The 14,811-nt window shown below is 45.5% G+C and overlaps 1 protein-coding gene across 1 annotated transcript in view; it reads left to right on the top strand.

Moving 5' to 3' along the window:
- SEZ6 (seizure related 6 homolog) overlaps positions 1–14,811 on the top strand; it is a 1,090,094-nt gene that overhangs the window by 424,896 nt on the left and 650,387 nt on the right. Inside the window, exon 2 of the mRNA XM_085649158.1 lies at positions 8,263–9,090. Within this exon, the coding sequence (XP_085505284.1) occupies positions 8,263–9,090 (828 nt within the window). The remainder of the gene's footprint in view (positions 1–8,262; positions 9,091–14,811) is intronic.

Below are 14,811 nucleotides of genomic sequence, written 5' to 3'. Positions count from 1 at the left end.
TTCCACCCATTCCTCCAGTCTTACCAAGAGCACTCGGCTCATAATTTTTACCGAGGAATCTAGCAGGGAAATTGGTCGATAGTTTTTGGCTTCCCCACGATTACCCTTCTTAAAAATTGGGACTAAAATAGATTCTTCCCAAGTTGGGGGCATTTCACTACTAACTGCTGCATTAAAAATATTAGTAAGCAGAGGCCCCCATATTTCTGGGACCAATTTGTACACATCAATTGGTACCCCATCTGGGCCTTGTGCTTTCCCCCCTTTGCTGTCCCGTATACTAACTAAAACCTCTTGGACCGTAAAATCTAAAGGTATATGCGGCCATCTATTCTCTATAACATTGGAAGCAACACCTGATTGAAAGATTTTAGAGAAATGCGAAACCCATTCTGTCTGTAATACATTGGAGGTTAGTTCCGGAGTGTTATCATTTTTAAGAAAAGGGGAATTAACAGTTTTCCAGAACAAGGAACAATTATTCAATTCGGCTGCCTTAGTCAAATTGTCCCATGCCTCCTGACGAAGTTCTATTTTCCTCTGGTTAAGGGTTTCTTTATATCTGCCTCTTAAATCTACAACCAGACCCTTATCTCTAGGTTTGGCAGATAAGGCAGATTTCAACTGCCTCAAAGCCTGGGTACAGGTAGAATTAAACCAACCCCGTAGTCTGTCCTCCTTATGTTTACGTGTACATGTAAATTTAGAGTTGATGACCGCATTAATACTAATAAAATGCTCAATAGAGCAAAAAGTACCAATTTTGCCTTCTAGGATCATAGTAATATCTGCCAGACAGCTGGATATAATAAAATCCGACGTAATGTCGGCCTTATCTCCCTTCCATCTAAGTCTTGTGCCATTGGGGCGCTCAGCCTCAATACAATTAATAATACGGGCCGGGGTATGAGCATCAACATTTTCCCACAACATGGCCTTTACTACCAGGCAATTATGGTCACTAAGTTGAATATCTATTATTTTTGGGGCCATAATCCAGGCCTCTAGGCCCGGGGAAATACAGATAAAATCTATAACTGAATTCGAACCCCGACCTATAAAGGTAGGGCAAATCTCCCCCTTAGCGTTTTTTCCGTTTTCCATAATATACATATTATATGATGCAAGGAACTTATTTAAGGCATCTCCATAGTAATTATGTGGAAAGTGAAGAAACCCGTCCTCATGACCATCCACCAGTCCACATACATTGGTCTCTGAGAAGGGGCAGGTAGTGATATTAAAATCCCCAGCCATAAGCAAATCAAAAACTTCATTAGTATCCCTAAGGAGATCCTCCAATGCATTGGTAAGATCCTTAACAGGCTGGTCCCTATACACAATGCACTAGGCCACCATAAGTAGCAGCAGTGCAAGCTACACTCACAAAAAATTAGGGTAAGCATAAGTAGTACCACTGCACACTTCGCTTGTGCTTAGAAGAGATAAATCACAAGCAACAGCACTACAAGCTTTCCTTCCACAATGGTACTGCCAGGCAGCTGCAGTGCACACAGCGCTCATAGAACACATGCACCACGTGCCCAAGCACGCCCTGCAGCAGTGCAATTTTTTTCCACAATCCCTTTTCTCATGGGGGTTTCGTTCCTCCATTAGATTTCAGTAATAATGACTGTTGGTGCCATCGGGCTCGTGGGGCAGTGTCATGCCAAAAACATGCCACTCCGCCTTCCCTCCTCAAGCTGCTGGCTTCCCCAGCGGCGAGAGGAAAGTTTTCAGAAGCTGCCAGATAGCAGGCTCTTGAAGCGATTCCTCTCTGGGCCTTGATTGAGGGCACCTCTAGCTGACCTGCAGCCAGCCAAGTGACAAGCGCCTGTCAAAATAAGAGGAAAAACAGAAACGAAGGATTCCGTGCTCACATCCCATCTCTTGCAATTATCAGCGCAAAACTATATCTCCGAGTTATTGATCGCATCTTCGATAACTGGTCACGGATTCGGGTATCATTTCAAGCGTTATTGGCAGGGGAGAGGAGACATGACCTGCTTAAATATCAGCGAATGTGGGGCCATCTGTGTTCCTCTGTCAGGCTCACAACCCAGATGCATATAGGACCGCCGCTCTGCAGGGCTGTCGTTTGTCCACAAGGGGGCGTACAGCTCATTGACCAGTGACATTCACCTCAAGGGCAGAGGTGCGCAACCTGAGTCATGTGTCCGCCTCCTAGGCCACTCCTATGCCCCTTTCTGTAAGACGTACATGCCAAGGAGCCCTGCCTCCATCTGCTGTATGTTTAAATTCGACGCTCCGCCCGTTCCTGGTAGGTGTACCTACCATATTTGGCTCTTCTCCTTCCAGTAACATGTCTGCCCTATTCTTTTTGCTGTTTTGGTCTACACACCTGACACTCTACACCCTGCTCTCTTTTGCTACATGTACCTATCATGTTGATAAGACCGTTTCTTGAACATGGACCCGCCATACCAGTAACCAGGCCTTGTCTACTATTGTCTGTTATAACCTTTTCACATCTGGTATGTACACCTGTCTAACAAGCCCCGCCTCCTTCCAGTATATTAATTCCAGATTTGTAAAGCGCAACTTATCACCACTAAGGGTATCCGAGCGCTCGGTGCCGTCGGGGAGCTTAAGTGAGCTACCGCCCAGAGTCACATGATGCTGAGCTGAGCTGCCGCTGGTACCGGGGATCGAACTGGAGCCCCGTGCCCCAGGGTCAGCCACTCTGGCCGCTGCGTCACACCTGTCCTATGTTATGTGTCCTGTGCTCTATCACCCTCTGGAACATGCACCTTACTATGGTGATGACCCTTCCTCTGTACTTGGATCTCCTGCGCCCAATTTCTAGAATCCGAGCTGGTTGGAATACTTTCTGTCCATTTCATATATACATGTCTGTCCAAGGCCATACCTGCTTCTGGGTATGTACTTTTCGTACATTGGCACTGTGCCACTGCTGTATACCCGCCTGCCTGGCTACGTTTCATTAGGAGTGTCTCACACCCTGGCCAGGAAGGAACACGCAGAGTTATCTTCGGAACTGCAAAGTGTTTCCCACTTGATACCAAGACATGGAGAGCGACAGCCTGGAATAGTCCTAAGAGATTTCACGGTTTTCCACGGTACAGTAGAGTTCAGTTTGGTTATTATTCAGTGAGGCTGTCTATAATACAGCATCTTTAATAAGGATATGTTTTCTCGTTATTGAGTAATTTACAGTGATACATCCCTCAGTTTAGCTCAGACCCACATGTTGTACAATGGTGCTTTCATATGTAGACTTGTACGCACCAGAGACCCAAATAAGTGAACGAAAACAGCTGCCCCCTAAAGCTTCCCATTCCAGATCCAACTGAGATTGGTGTCTTAACAATTGGAGAATAATGTGCTGTTTTTATACAAAGCAATTTACGTGGAACATTCTTATATAAAGTTGTATCCTCTCAAAATATATGGACATCAATAGGAAAAACAACCCCGTTGCCTCACTTGATGTTACATTGTGAACTACTAACCCATGAAAGAGCAAAAAGATTAAAAATACGGAAATACCGGAAGTTAATGAAATACAATTAAAAGTAATTAAATAAAATGTGATTAAAAACGTTGATTTTAAGTAATGTTATGTAACACACATTATAATGATTGCTCAAATTACTTTGAAGTTGTCATTTTAAAAAATGAGTTGTTTTAGTAAGTGTTACTGGTAGAGTTATTACAGTTAGTTTAACATGTTCCTCTTTTTAGAAAAAAAGATTTAAATGTCATTTAATTTCAGTCAGTAAATTAAATAATAAACATTGATTAATGTTAAGTTAAGATCAGCATCAGGGTTAGGGAATCATATTTTGTCAAAGTTAATTTTAATACAATTTAATTTATAACAATTAATTAAAAAATGTTATTAGTTAAGTGTATGGCTAAAGTTGGGGTTAGCAGGGTCAGAAGGGTAGACTCTGGCTCGGGGATAAGATTAGGTTTAGGGTTAGTATCGAGATTTAATAACTTGTCAATTAATATGAAATAACTAAACGTGCTTTTTCAGGGATAGTGTAATGGGTAAGGGGAGGAGCAAGAAAATTAATCTAAACTTAAACTGATTGAATTGAGTTACATCTATTTAAACAGAAAGAAACAGATATTTTCATAGGTTTATGAGAAGGTTGGCATTAGCAATAGTTTAAGAATAAAGTTACAATATTTAGTGTAATTTATTTTGCGATTATTGAATGTATGCAAAAATATATGCGTTTTTATTATTTCAAATAATGGGAGGGTGATAAGATGATGGTCATTTTAATGTTAAAATGTGGCTGATTTAATGTTAGGTGACAAAAAAGCCTTGAACTAACAGGAGAAAAGGCAATAGCAGGACGGACAGTGGCAGCCGCGGCCCGTGCAGGTAAGAGCGGTGGGGCGGGTTGGGAGAGGATTCGACAGACGACCACGAGAGAAAATTAAATAAATAATACATTTTCCCTCGTCATCGTCTGTCGAAATCACCCCCCACCGGCCCCACTGCTCTTGCCTGCACGGGCCGCTGCTGGGCAGTGGTATGTATCCGCGGATCCATACAGGATTGACACCTGAAACCTTCATGTGAAACATTGACCTCAGCAGGGAGGCCTTACCTCACTGAGCTATCTTCTGGCTGTTCTGCCATTTGTTACCAATTGCCTGGTGAGGTGGTAAAGTCTCATGAGGAGGTGTGGTCTATCGAGGAGTTCTGGTCTACTGAGGCGGTCCCAGGGCACAAGTTGAGGGTAGACGGAGTCCTTCCACTGTTGTTAAAGAGGGAATGCCCGTTCTCCTCTGCGCGAGGCTGTAGGAAGCTTGGAGGTTTTCCTCGAATACCCTAATTCCCCATCACTAATCATTGTAATCTGTAAATGCCCTCAGGTACACATGTAATGTGACCTCGGGGTGTGTTCAACCTGCTATCCTTCTGGAAATTTCATCTTTACTTGTGAGTGTCCCAGGAGGGGTGCATTATTTTTGAGTGTCTTAACCTCTGACTAAATCCTTCCTTTGCTTAATGAGGTGCGTTTTTCGGGTGGTGTTGTGCTTTGTAGCTGGTTACAGAGAACCTACAGGAAGCCCAGGAAATAACTGTTGACTTTTAGAAATAATACACCCAGGATATTTTATTTACTGCGCAAAAGCAATTTAAAAATCAAGGGGCATATTTACAAGCCCCTATCGCCACAAGAACGTAACTTTTTATGACGTTACTGTCGCGATAAACCCTTCTCCTTATTTACAAGGTGGTGTTAAGCCACTTATCGAGGCTTAACAGCACCTTGTAAATAAGGCACTGTTTCACGCTACACTTAGTGTGAAAAGGGCGTGCAATGGGTGTTGTGGTAGGCGGTCTGCTGCAACCCCCATTGATTTTGAAGCTGCGCACTATTTATAATGGTGGTGTACATAGGAGGTAGCAACAAAATTAAGACCAGGTAAAACCTGGTCTTAATATTGCAAAAATAGGAGAAATGCTTAGGGGCATATTTACAACAAAAGTGACTGAGTGCAGGTTAGCTCCAAAATAGCTAACGCAGTGCTCCATCACTTTAGAAACGCAGGAATGCACCATGTTTACAATAATACTGTACACCCAGTGCTTAATTTGAGCTGGTGCTTTCTGGTGCTGGGCTCCGGCACTTAATTAGTTTCCGGTGTTCAGGACCGGCACTTAACTATTATCACCACACTTATGACACTCTGCCACATGGTGGCGCTGCTCATCTAATTTAGAGATGAGCAGAACATCGTTCGTTTATGGACACAAAATACATTAAAAAATACGAATTCCTGCCTTCCCAGTCATTTCTGTAGCTCTGGGGACCAGGAATCATCTTAACTGTCGCACTTGAAGGTGAAAGAGCTGGTTAGCCGTTGTTTTGGTACCTTCGTTGGCAGTGATGACAGGCAATCGGTGGTGCAAGGTGTAGGTGCCTCCTGGTTAGAGCCCTGGTACTTATTATTTTACAAATTAAGCACTGTGTATACCCAGCGTTTCAACCTGTAGTGGCGCTAAATTCAGCTGCCTAGCACCAACGCAGGCACCCTTGCACCACAGTGCAAGGGTACCTGCTTTGAGGGAATGATTGTTTATGTGCAAAAAGGTGTCTCTTCCTGCACATAAACAATCCAAAATGGCGATTTGAAACTCCTGCACACATAGAAGTTGCAAATCATAATTATTTTAATGATGCCTGTGTTGCTAGATTTAGCGGCAGCGGAAACACAGGGGTGCGCCACATTCTTGTGAATACGGCACATCCCTGCACTTTCAGAATGGCGGAGCATGGCGTTAGCAATGTTTGCTTAACTCTACACTTCGCCATTCCCTTGTGATGCCTCCTAGTTTTCATGCCCCACTGTATATTAAAAAGCGTTGTCAATAAGCTCAGTTGCAGTTTGATAACAGGTATGCATTAATGTGACTCCAAATATTAAAACTCCAATCATAGACATTTTTACATTTCTGTGTAACTGTCTTAATTTGATGGTTTTGAAAAGGCCTGGAGGCCAGTTCAGAGCGCTGACAAAATCCCCAAATAATTGCAAACCACGTGCACCATGTCACATTTTTAATGTATGGCGAATAACTGACCATAGCGTTACATGTCCTCCCTGATATTCCAAATATAAATAACAACTTTATGAGCGTGCGTAGCTTGTTAATATCTGTATCCATCACGTTTATATTTCTTTGCCCATCAATGATATATATATACATGTGTCCATTATTTCAACGTAAGCAAATGATTAAATGTGTGTGCATACTTACATTAGTGTTTAAATATAGATGCCCTTGTGGTCTAAATCAGTCATTATTTTGCATTCACAAACAAGTAATGCACGTGCATGTTTGGTTTGGATATGAATACGTACATTATGTACATATATTTATAATCTTATATAAGGCAAAAACCGTAGCTCACATTTCTCTGTAAAATAGGCCCATTCCTCTTTAGGGGCCTCATGTAGGTAGCATACCAGTTACCACTTCTAAAATACCGAACGATACCGAATCGGTATTTTAGAAGTGGTAACTGGTATGTAGGTAATGAGTCGGTATTTTTTACCGAATCGTTACTAGTCGGTAATTACCGAATCGGTATTTACCGATTCGGTAATGAGGCATACCTTCCCATTGATGGGAAGGTATGCCTCATTACCGAATCGGTAAATACCGATTCGGTAATGGGGGGAACACATACAAGGGTGGCAGGGTGTCACATTGACACCCTGTTGCACCCCTGATTCGGCCATGTGTGCACATGTGGCACACATACATGCCCTAAGGGCATGTATGTATGCCACATTGCACACTGCTACGCGCGTAAAAATGCATTTACACATACATTCATTATTTACCACCAACTATAAGTTGGTGGTAAATACCGACTCTTAAACACACACACACACTCCCCCTACATCTCGATTTTGCTTTCGGAATTTACCGAATCGGTAAAATTACCGATTCGGAAAAGTTACCGATTCGGTAACATTACCGATTCGGTATTATTACCGAATCGGTAATTTTACCGATTCGGTAAATTCCGAAAGCAAAGTTTGTCCCCCTACATACCAATGGCCAAAATACCGGTCGGTAACGGTATAATTACCGAAAATCGGCCGTTACCGACCGGTATTTGGCTTCCTACATGAGGCCCTAGGTGAGGAATTTTACATGGTTATGACATTACTTCCTGTGATGTTACGTTCTGTGATGTCACAGCTACATAATCACAAAATGTTCATGCTAAGTACCCCACTAGTATTTTGTAGGACTTTTTGTCCTGAGCAGTGTGATCCAATACATCCGTGTGTCTGCTGAGGAGATGTGGGCAACTGAGAAGGTGTGATGTGTTATGGCGGGGGTGCCTGTTCAAGGGATATGACCACATGAGAAGTGCCACGTAAGGGAAGTGTTGTTTAGCGACAAAGTGTGTTTAGGAAAGAGGTGTGGTCTAGTGAGGTCTGTTCTAGTGAAAAGGTGTGGGCTGTTGAGGAGGTCTGGTCTCGTGATGAGGTGGGACCTATTATGGGGGTGTGGACAGATAATGGGCGTGGCCTACTGAGGGGATGAAAGAGGTCTTGGTTACAAGTGGGCTGTCCTAAGAGAAGTGTTTGAATGGAAGTGACACATGTATAACTGTGGTGCTTTCAGCTGGCAAGTATATTTTGAATAAGCAACAGGGGTGACGTCAGTAAAGTATATGTAAGTAGAAACTTGAGCGTCAGGTGTCTTAAACAGATCTTCTCCTCTTGCAGGGTCCCACCAGAATGCTGTCAGCAGCAGGAATCCATTTGGATCTGACCTGGGGACGGATCTTCCTTCCTCGCCGACGGCGGAGGACCGTGAAGGAGAGGTGCGCTTCATCACCACGGAACCGACATTGACCCTGCTGAACCATCATCCCCTCCTGGAGGAGTTTCTGCACGAGGCCCTGATGAGGAAGGACCACCTGGACCAGGGACCCTTTCTCACGGGTGGGTTAGGGGAAGGCAGTGAAGCACCCGTCCAGCCTGACCTGGCAACTTGGGGGGCGCGAGGGCCTGAAGACAACTTAGCGCATGAAGACAATGCCCCAGTCTTCTCTGAGTTTACTACGCTGCCCTGGACATCTGCACCCTCCTTTGTGGGCACTGCCACCTCTGTGCATCCCCTGCCTGGAAACACCAGAGCCACAGAGTCAATCACCGCACCAGTCCCTGCAGAGCCAGCATTCACCGCCGAGGCGATGTCCACCTCTGGGATATCATTGACTCGCCCAAGCGACTTGTCCACCGCCAGCCCAGATGTCTTGGCAACAACAGAGGTTGCAGCTACAAAGATGGTAGCTTTTTCCCAAGCCTGGGCCCAGCACAGCAGTCAGATGTCAGTCAGCGCTGTGACCAGCATGTCTCCTACAGCTGACATGGCCCTTAGTAGTACAGTCCCCACAAATATGCGCAGTCAGACAGAGCCACAGGAAACGGACAGAGACACCCAGACTAGCACAGCGGCATCACCAACAGCATCTGCAGGGGATGATGAAGAGACCACAACTACCACCACCATCACCACGACCACCATCACAACCACAGCCCAGGTACCAGGTGAGTGCATTGTGAAGACAGTCATCAGGTCTGGATGTGATTTAAGGGACCTTTCAGTGAAGGTGCATTGTACCGACTTATATGTGACTCTTCTGTGACGTGTTTGACTCGTGCTGCTGTCATTAATGCCTCCCTGGGTTGATGTCAACTCAATTTCGCTCTAAACCTGCCTCAGCATTGCAATAGACACACACATATCTGCCAACCTGAAATAAAAATCTTACCGTGTGAGCAGGGGGCCGGGCCCTGGAAGGGGCAGGGCCTCGTGCTGAGAAGTACCCAAGAGGCCCTTTTGGACTGAAGTACTGGGTATTTTAAGCCCAGCGGTGCAGGGGAACACACCCTATGACTTCGGGGTTCTTCCTGTTTCAGACCTACAGAAACACAGTCTTCTGGGTGAAGTCAAAGATCAGTTTATTGGCTGCAGACCAATTACAGGCGTCCTAGAAGTACAACAGCGTGTATGTTCTCAGGAGACTGCTGAAAATCACAGAAACGGGCTTCTCCTTAAATACAGAATTTCCTGCCTCAGGCATACATTCTTAAGTTTATGGTATGGTCATTCAAAGTATACATTGCAAAACGAAAAGGCAGAGTCATGATGACCATCCCACATTCCAGTTAAACAAGCCCGTAATTATTTACCCAGCAAAGCTCAGATCCCACATCAGATATCGATAGGCCCCAATAAACATGAGCATCTCCTGTTTTGGGAAACAAGCCATAAAGCAGGAACAGTCAGGTGTGAAAGAGATTAGCCGGAGGCTTGTGTAGGATGAAAAGACTTTATGGTGTGTCAAGCCCTGATGCTAATCACAGGTGGCCAGAGGACGGGGAACTCGTGAGACCAGTTTGACCTGGGGCAGCGGAGCCAAGCTGCCCAGGTCACAGAAAAGTCAAAGAAAGGCACATGTGCTCTAAAAGGCCCGTTTTAGCTTCATACTATATAGCCTATGTGAGGGCAACCATAAGATGGCCACCGATACAAAATGGAACCCACGTAGTGATGTGAAATAGCGTATACACAGTGCATTCATAGCTAAAACGTTACAAAAAGCACTTGTACATACCGCATTAACCATTCGCGGTACACTACTACCAGGATAGACAGGGGTAGGGCCCTGCCTCCTACGCGGTCCCAAATTCTAAAGTACGACAGACCCTCCTTTTGCCCTTACATAGGCAATAACTATACTCATTTCAATCCGAGTCTAGGTCAATATTCACGAAGTCATGGAGATGTTGCTGTAGCATCATCCTATTACTCAGCTCGTCCCTCGATACAGGTTTCCTTACACATAATGTAGCACAGAGGCCACATATCGCAGGAGCACACTGTATGCACAGACAGAACAGAAAAAGGATGGCTAAGATCATTCCAATGACCATCAGAACCTTCCAACCCCAGGCCGATATCAATTCCCAGAACCACCCCACCAGTGACCAATCTCCTTTATCCACGTGTATGGACTCAGATATTTTATGCAATTTGGAGATGGCTTGATAAACTGTTGGAGCGTTGTCTGGTATGAAAATGCAACAACTGTATTGGATAACCTTACATACCCCACCACGGTCTGCAAGTATGACGTCTAGAACCATGCGGTTCTGCAAAGTCATGAGGCGATCCGCTTGGAGCTCAGCTGTTAAATTACCAAGGGCACCAGCCGTAACATTAACAGTGGATTCAACCACACGAGTCAGTTGTCTCAGGTTCCTACTATTAACCATAGGTCCCCAAAATGGCAGGAAACCCAAAAAAGTCTCCCGCTTCCTGACCGGCAGTATCCTCCTTACTAATCACGCCTCTCACAACTCTGGTCTTGTGATAGTCAGAGGCGGCAGTAAATGTTGGCGGTAGCAGATTTGCAATATAACATGTGCCCGAGAAATCAGGGGGCAACCATGTATATGCTCGGTCATTGCAGATAAAATATGTACCCTTGGCAGCCAAAAACGCAGGGGAAAACTGTGACGGAAAAGTGTACGTTTCAGTACAGTCACTTCTTCCCAGTTGAGCCCTAGGATTCTGACCATTACCTTGCAAACAGAACCGACCTATGTGGGGTACGACCCAGATTGGGGATGAGATTTTCCGTTGTCTTTCACCTAGACTAATACTATACCCCGTCGCGTTCCACCCTACATAAGCTCTCAGCTCTTCTTTGGGAATGGATGAGTATGCATCGATATCTCTACTCATATCAGCAACTCCTTTCACTAAAGCTTTGTTATTGGTGCTAGGTCTGATGGAACGCGGTTGTCGCGGGGAGTACGCATCTAGTGCATAGAGAAACATGGTCTGGAATGCCCATGACGATCCATTGTAACTATACGGCAGCACTAGATAGGGAATACCCTTATTAATGGTATGTGGCATTAAACCACACACCCAACAATTGGTTGTATTCATAACTAGTTGGTGCTGGTGCAGTAGCTGTATAAACGAGTTGTTCACAAATTCTGACCGTCTGGCTTGTTCATGTTCAGGTAGAGGGTGAAAAGAGTGTGAGGAGATAGTAGGAGGAGGTATAGGCTGTACAGTGGGGGCAATGGGTTCTTGGGAGGAGAAGAATACAAATCCTACAGTAAACATGATCATACTACATAATACAAACAGGCATAATAATACAAAACGTTTGCGTGTCATGATTTTACACATTCTTGTTTTAAAGTTAATTTCCTCAGTGAGTCTCTCCATCTTACAAAACTCCATCCTTTAATCGTGCCGCTCGCGGCGGGTGAGTTTCTTCTGCTAAGGGGTACGCCTGTCAGTCCAGGGAACGCCCTAGACCAACCAGAACCGTCGACCTAACGTCTTCGGCCTGTACCCCAAAGTCTTGGCACCGCGACCCTGCGGCTGAACCCGGATGGTGGTTCGAAAAACAAAAATCAAGAAAGTCCTTCAGATGGGAGAGCTCTGGTTATCAAAAAATAAAAAGGTGAGGAAAAGAATATTTATTTGTCCATAGGCCTTGGTCTCAGATTGTAGTGGAGACGACCAGGTACTGTTTGATCTTGAAACAAAAGTTCAGGCTCGGTAGTGTCCAATCGAGCTGACGGTGGCACAGCTTCTTGCAAAATATCGTCACTTTCCTGCGCTGAGGCTGTGCCTTTTATACGTGCATCACTGAACGGCACAAAACGAGGTACAGTGTCTGCTTCAGAGTCTGCGATACCCTCCTGGACCCACTGGTCATACGGCAGAGGCAAAGGGATCCTCTTCACGTGGGCGCCGTGGATCCAGTTTTTCTTCCCCTTCACTCGAACAGCTGATCTTGTAGATAGGAGCACAAGGTGAGGGCCAATCCAGCGGGGCTCCTCATTGGTTTTCCGCTGAAAGTTTTTCACAAGGATCCACGTGCCTAGTTCGATAGGGTGTCCAGGAGCTTCAGAAGCCGGGGGGAGAGTATCATGCACCTGTTGGTGTAAAACACGTAGTTTAGCCGTCAATTCATACAAGTAATCAAGCAGTACTGGATGTTCGATTTCGCTGAATTTCGTCGGTCTTGGCACACCCCATACATTGGCCGGGCGGCCAAAAACAACCTCATAAGGACTAAGTCCCACTCGTGAGTGCACGGTCATTCTAGTGGACAGGAGTGCTAGAGGCAGAGCGTCAGGCCATTTAAGACCCGAGCTCGCTTGGATTTTGGCCAGTTTGAGTTTGAGAGCGCCATTGTAGCGCTCTACTAATCCAGCTGATTGGGGGTGGTTTGCAGCGTGAAACTTCTGCCTTATACCTTGTCCCTCACACACATTCTTCATCACTTGACCCACAAACTCACTTCCATTATCACTCCACACCATTCTTGGCATTCCAAACCTAGGGAAAAATTCTTTCACAAGGGCTTTGGCTGTGGACAGAGCAGTGTTATCCTTTAGAGGATAGGCCTCTACCCATTTTGAGAAAGCGCAAACAACCACTAATACATATTTCAGGTTGTTGCACCTTTCCATGTGAATAAAATCTAGCTGCAAAACTTCAAACGGATATGATGGAGGCGCAAAATGACCAGCTGGAGTTGGGGTTCACCTACCAGGGTTGTACTTCAGGCATACCATACAATTCTTGACCACATTCTCTGCACACTTAGGAATTCCAGCATTCTGCCATACTGGAGCCAACAACTTACAGATTCCTTTCGTACTGATATGTGCCATTCCATGTGCCATAGTAACCACTGGAAGCACATATGCATCAGGTAACAACCATCGCCTATGTTCTGACAAATCAATCCAACAACCATTCTCATCCAACTTACCCATACCTTCTCTCCACTTGCTCAACTCTTTCTCTGTGGCTTCAGCTTGAAGGGACTTTACACTCTCTATTGTGTTTTCACACATTCCAACATCATCAACCCATCTGGCAGGGCCTGCAACATACATTCGAGTCTTCACATCTCTTGCTGTTTCTTTCGCGACTTCATCAGTGTTAGAACCGGCGGTCTCTAGTTGGCAGAGGTATACACTTCTGACAAATAGGGACCAACCAACTCTAGTCAGGGAAAGGGGATTACACACTCAGATAACCCCTGCTACCCCCTTGGTAGCTTGGCAGAGCAGACAGGCTTATCTCAGAGGCAGTGTGTTAAGCATTTATGACCACATACAGTAATCCTTGGCAAAAATAAAGAAGCAGCTTTCAGGTTCCTCCACAGCAAAACAGCACTCTGGCAGAAAGGGGAGGCAAGTCCTTAGATCAGCAGGCTTCTTGTCCTTGGTACAGGTTTCCTTGTCAGAAGTGATCTGAGTTCTTGGTTCAGGGGTCCTTCTCTTATACCCCTTTTCTCCTTTGTTCCCTTTGTCCAAGCAGGGAAATTCCCCCCATCTCAGGTTCGTTGTGGGTGTTGCCAGGCAGAGGCACCTGGCCTATTCACTGAGCAGGGCAGAGTCCTCAGCCGCCCAGCAGGAGGCGGAGCCAGTATTGTCACTGGCAGGAGCAGGGCTATCAGTCGCCCAGCAGGAGGTGGAGCCAGTATTGTGTCAGGCAGGGCAGGCTACTCTTCCCTCACTCTATGTGTAAATGCCTCATTCACCCCACACTGACTCATTCAGACCTCTGGAGCCACCCAGCCCCTGACACACACACCAAACCAGCAGAGACCGGTGGATAGTTGGACAAGAAAATAGCCACTTTCTAAAAGGGCTATTTTCAAACATAGAATTTAAAAACCATCCATCCTAAAGGGTGTGTTATTAAATTCTGAGTTCAGGGATACTAAACTCGACCTGCTACCATGCTCCCTGAGTCAGATAGATTATAATGGAGTTAATAATCCGTCTGCCCATTCTGGCCTATGGGAGGCAGGTAGCCCTTCAATAGTGAAAAACGAAAATGGCTGTAATTCACTATTAGGTCATGCCACACACATCGGGGCATGACCTACCTTTTACCGACAATGCACCCTGCCCTAGGGCCTACCATAGAGGTGTCTGAAATGTGACAAAGTGAAGGTTTAGGGACTGGCAAGTAGGTTTCCTTGCCAAGTCGACATGGCAGTCAGGGACTGCACGCAGGCGCTGCGGTGGCAGGCCTGAGACACATTTTACACGCTGCTTCTGTGGGTGGCACAACCAGTGCTGCAAGCCCACCAGCAGCAGTTAACTTACACGCCATTGGCACACGCAGTGCACTAGACTAGGGTCTGAACAGTAGTCAACCAAGCCAATCATGGTAACACCAATCAATGTAACAATTTAACATAGGGAGCACTT

Source organism: Triturus cristatus, chromosome 3_2 (genome assembly GCF_964204655.1).
Source record: "Triturus cristatus chromosome 3_2, aTriCri1.1, whole genome shotgun sequence".
NCBI classification, from domain to species: Eukaryota; Metazoa; Chordata; class Amphibia; order Caudata; family Salamandridae; genus Triturus; species Triturus cristatus.
This window is presented reverse-complemented; position numbering and strand designations above follow the sequence as displayed.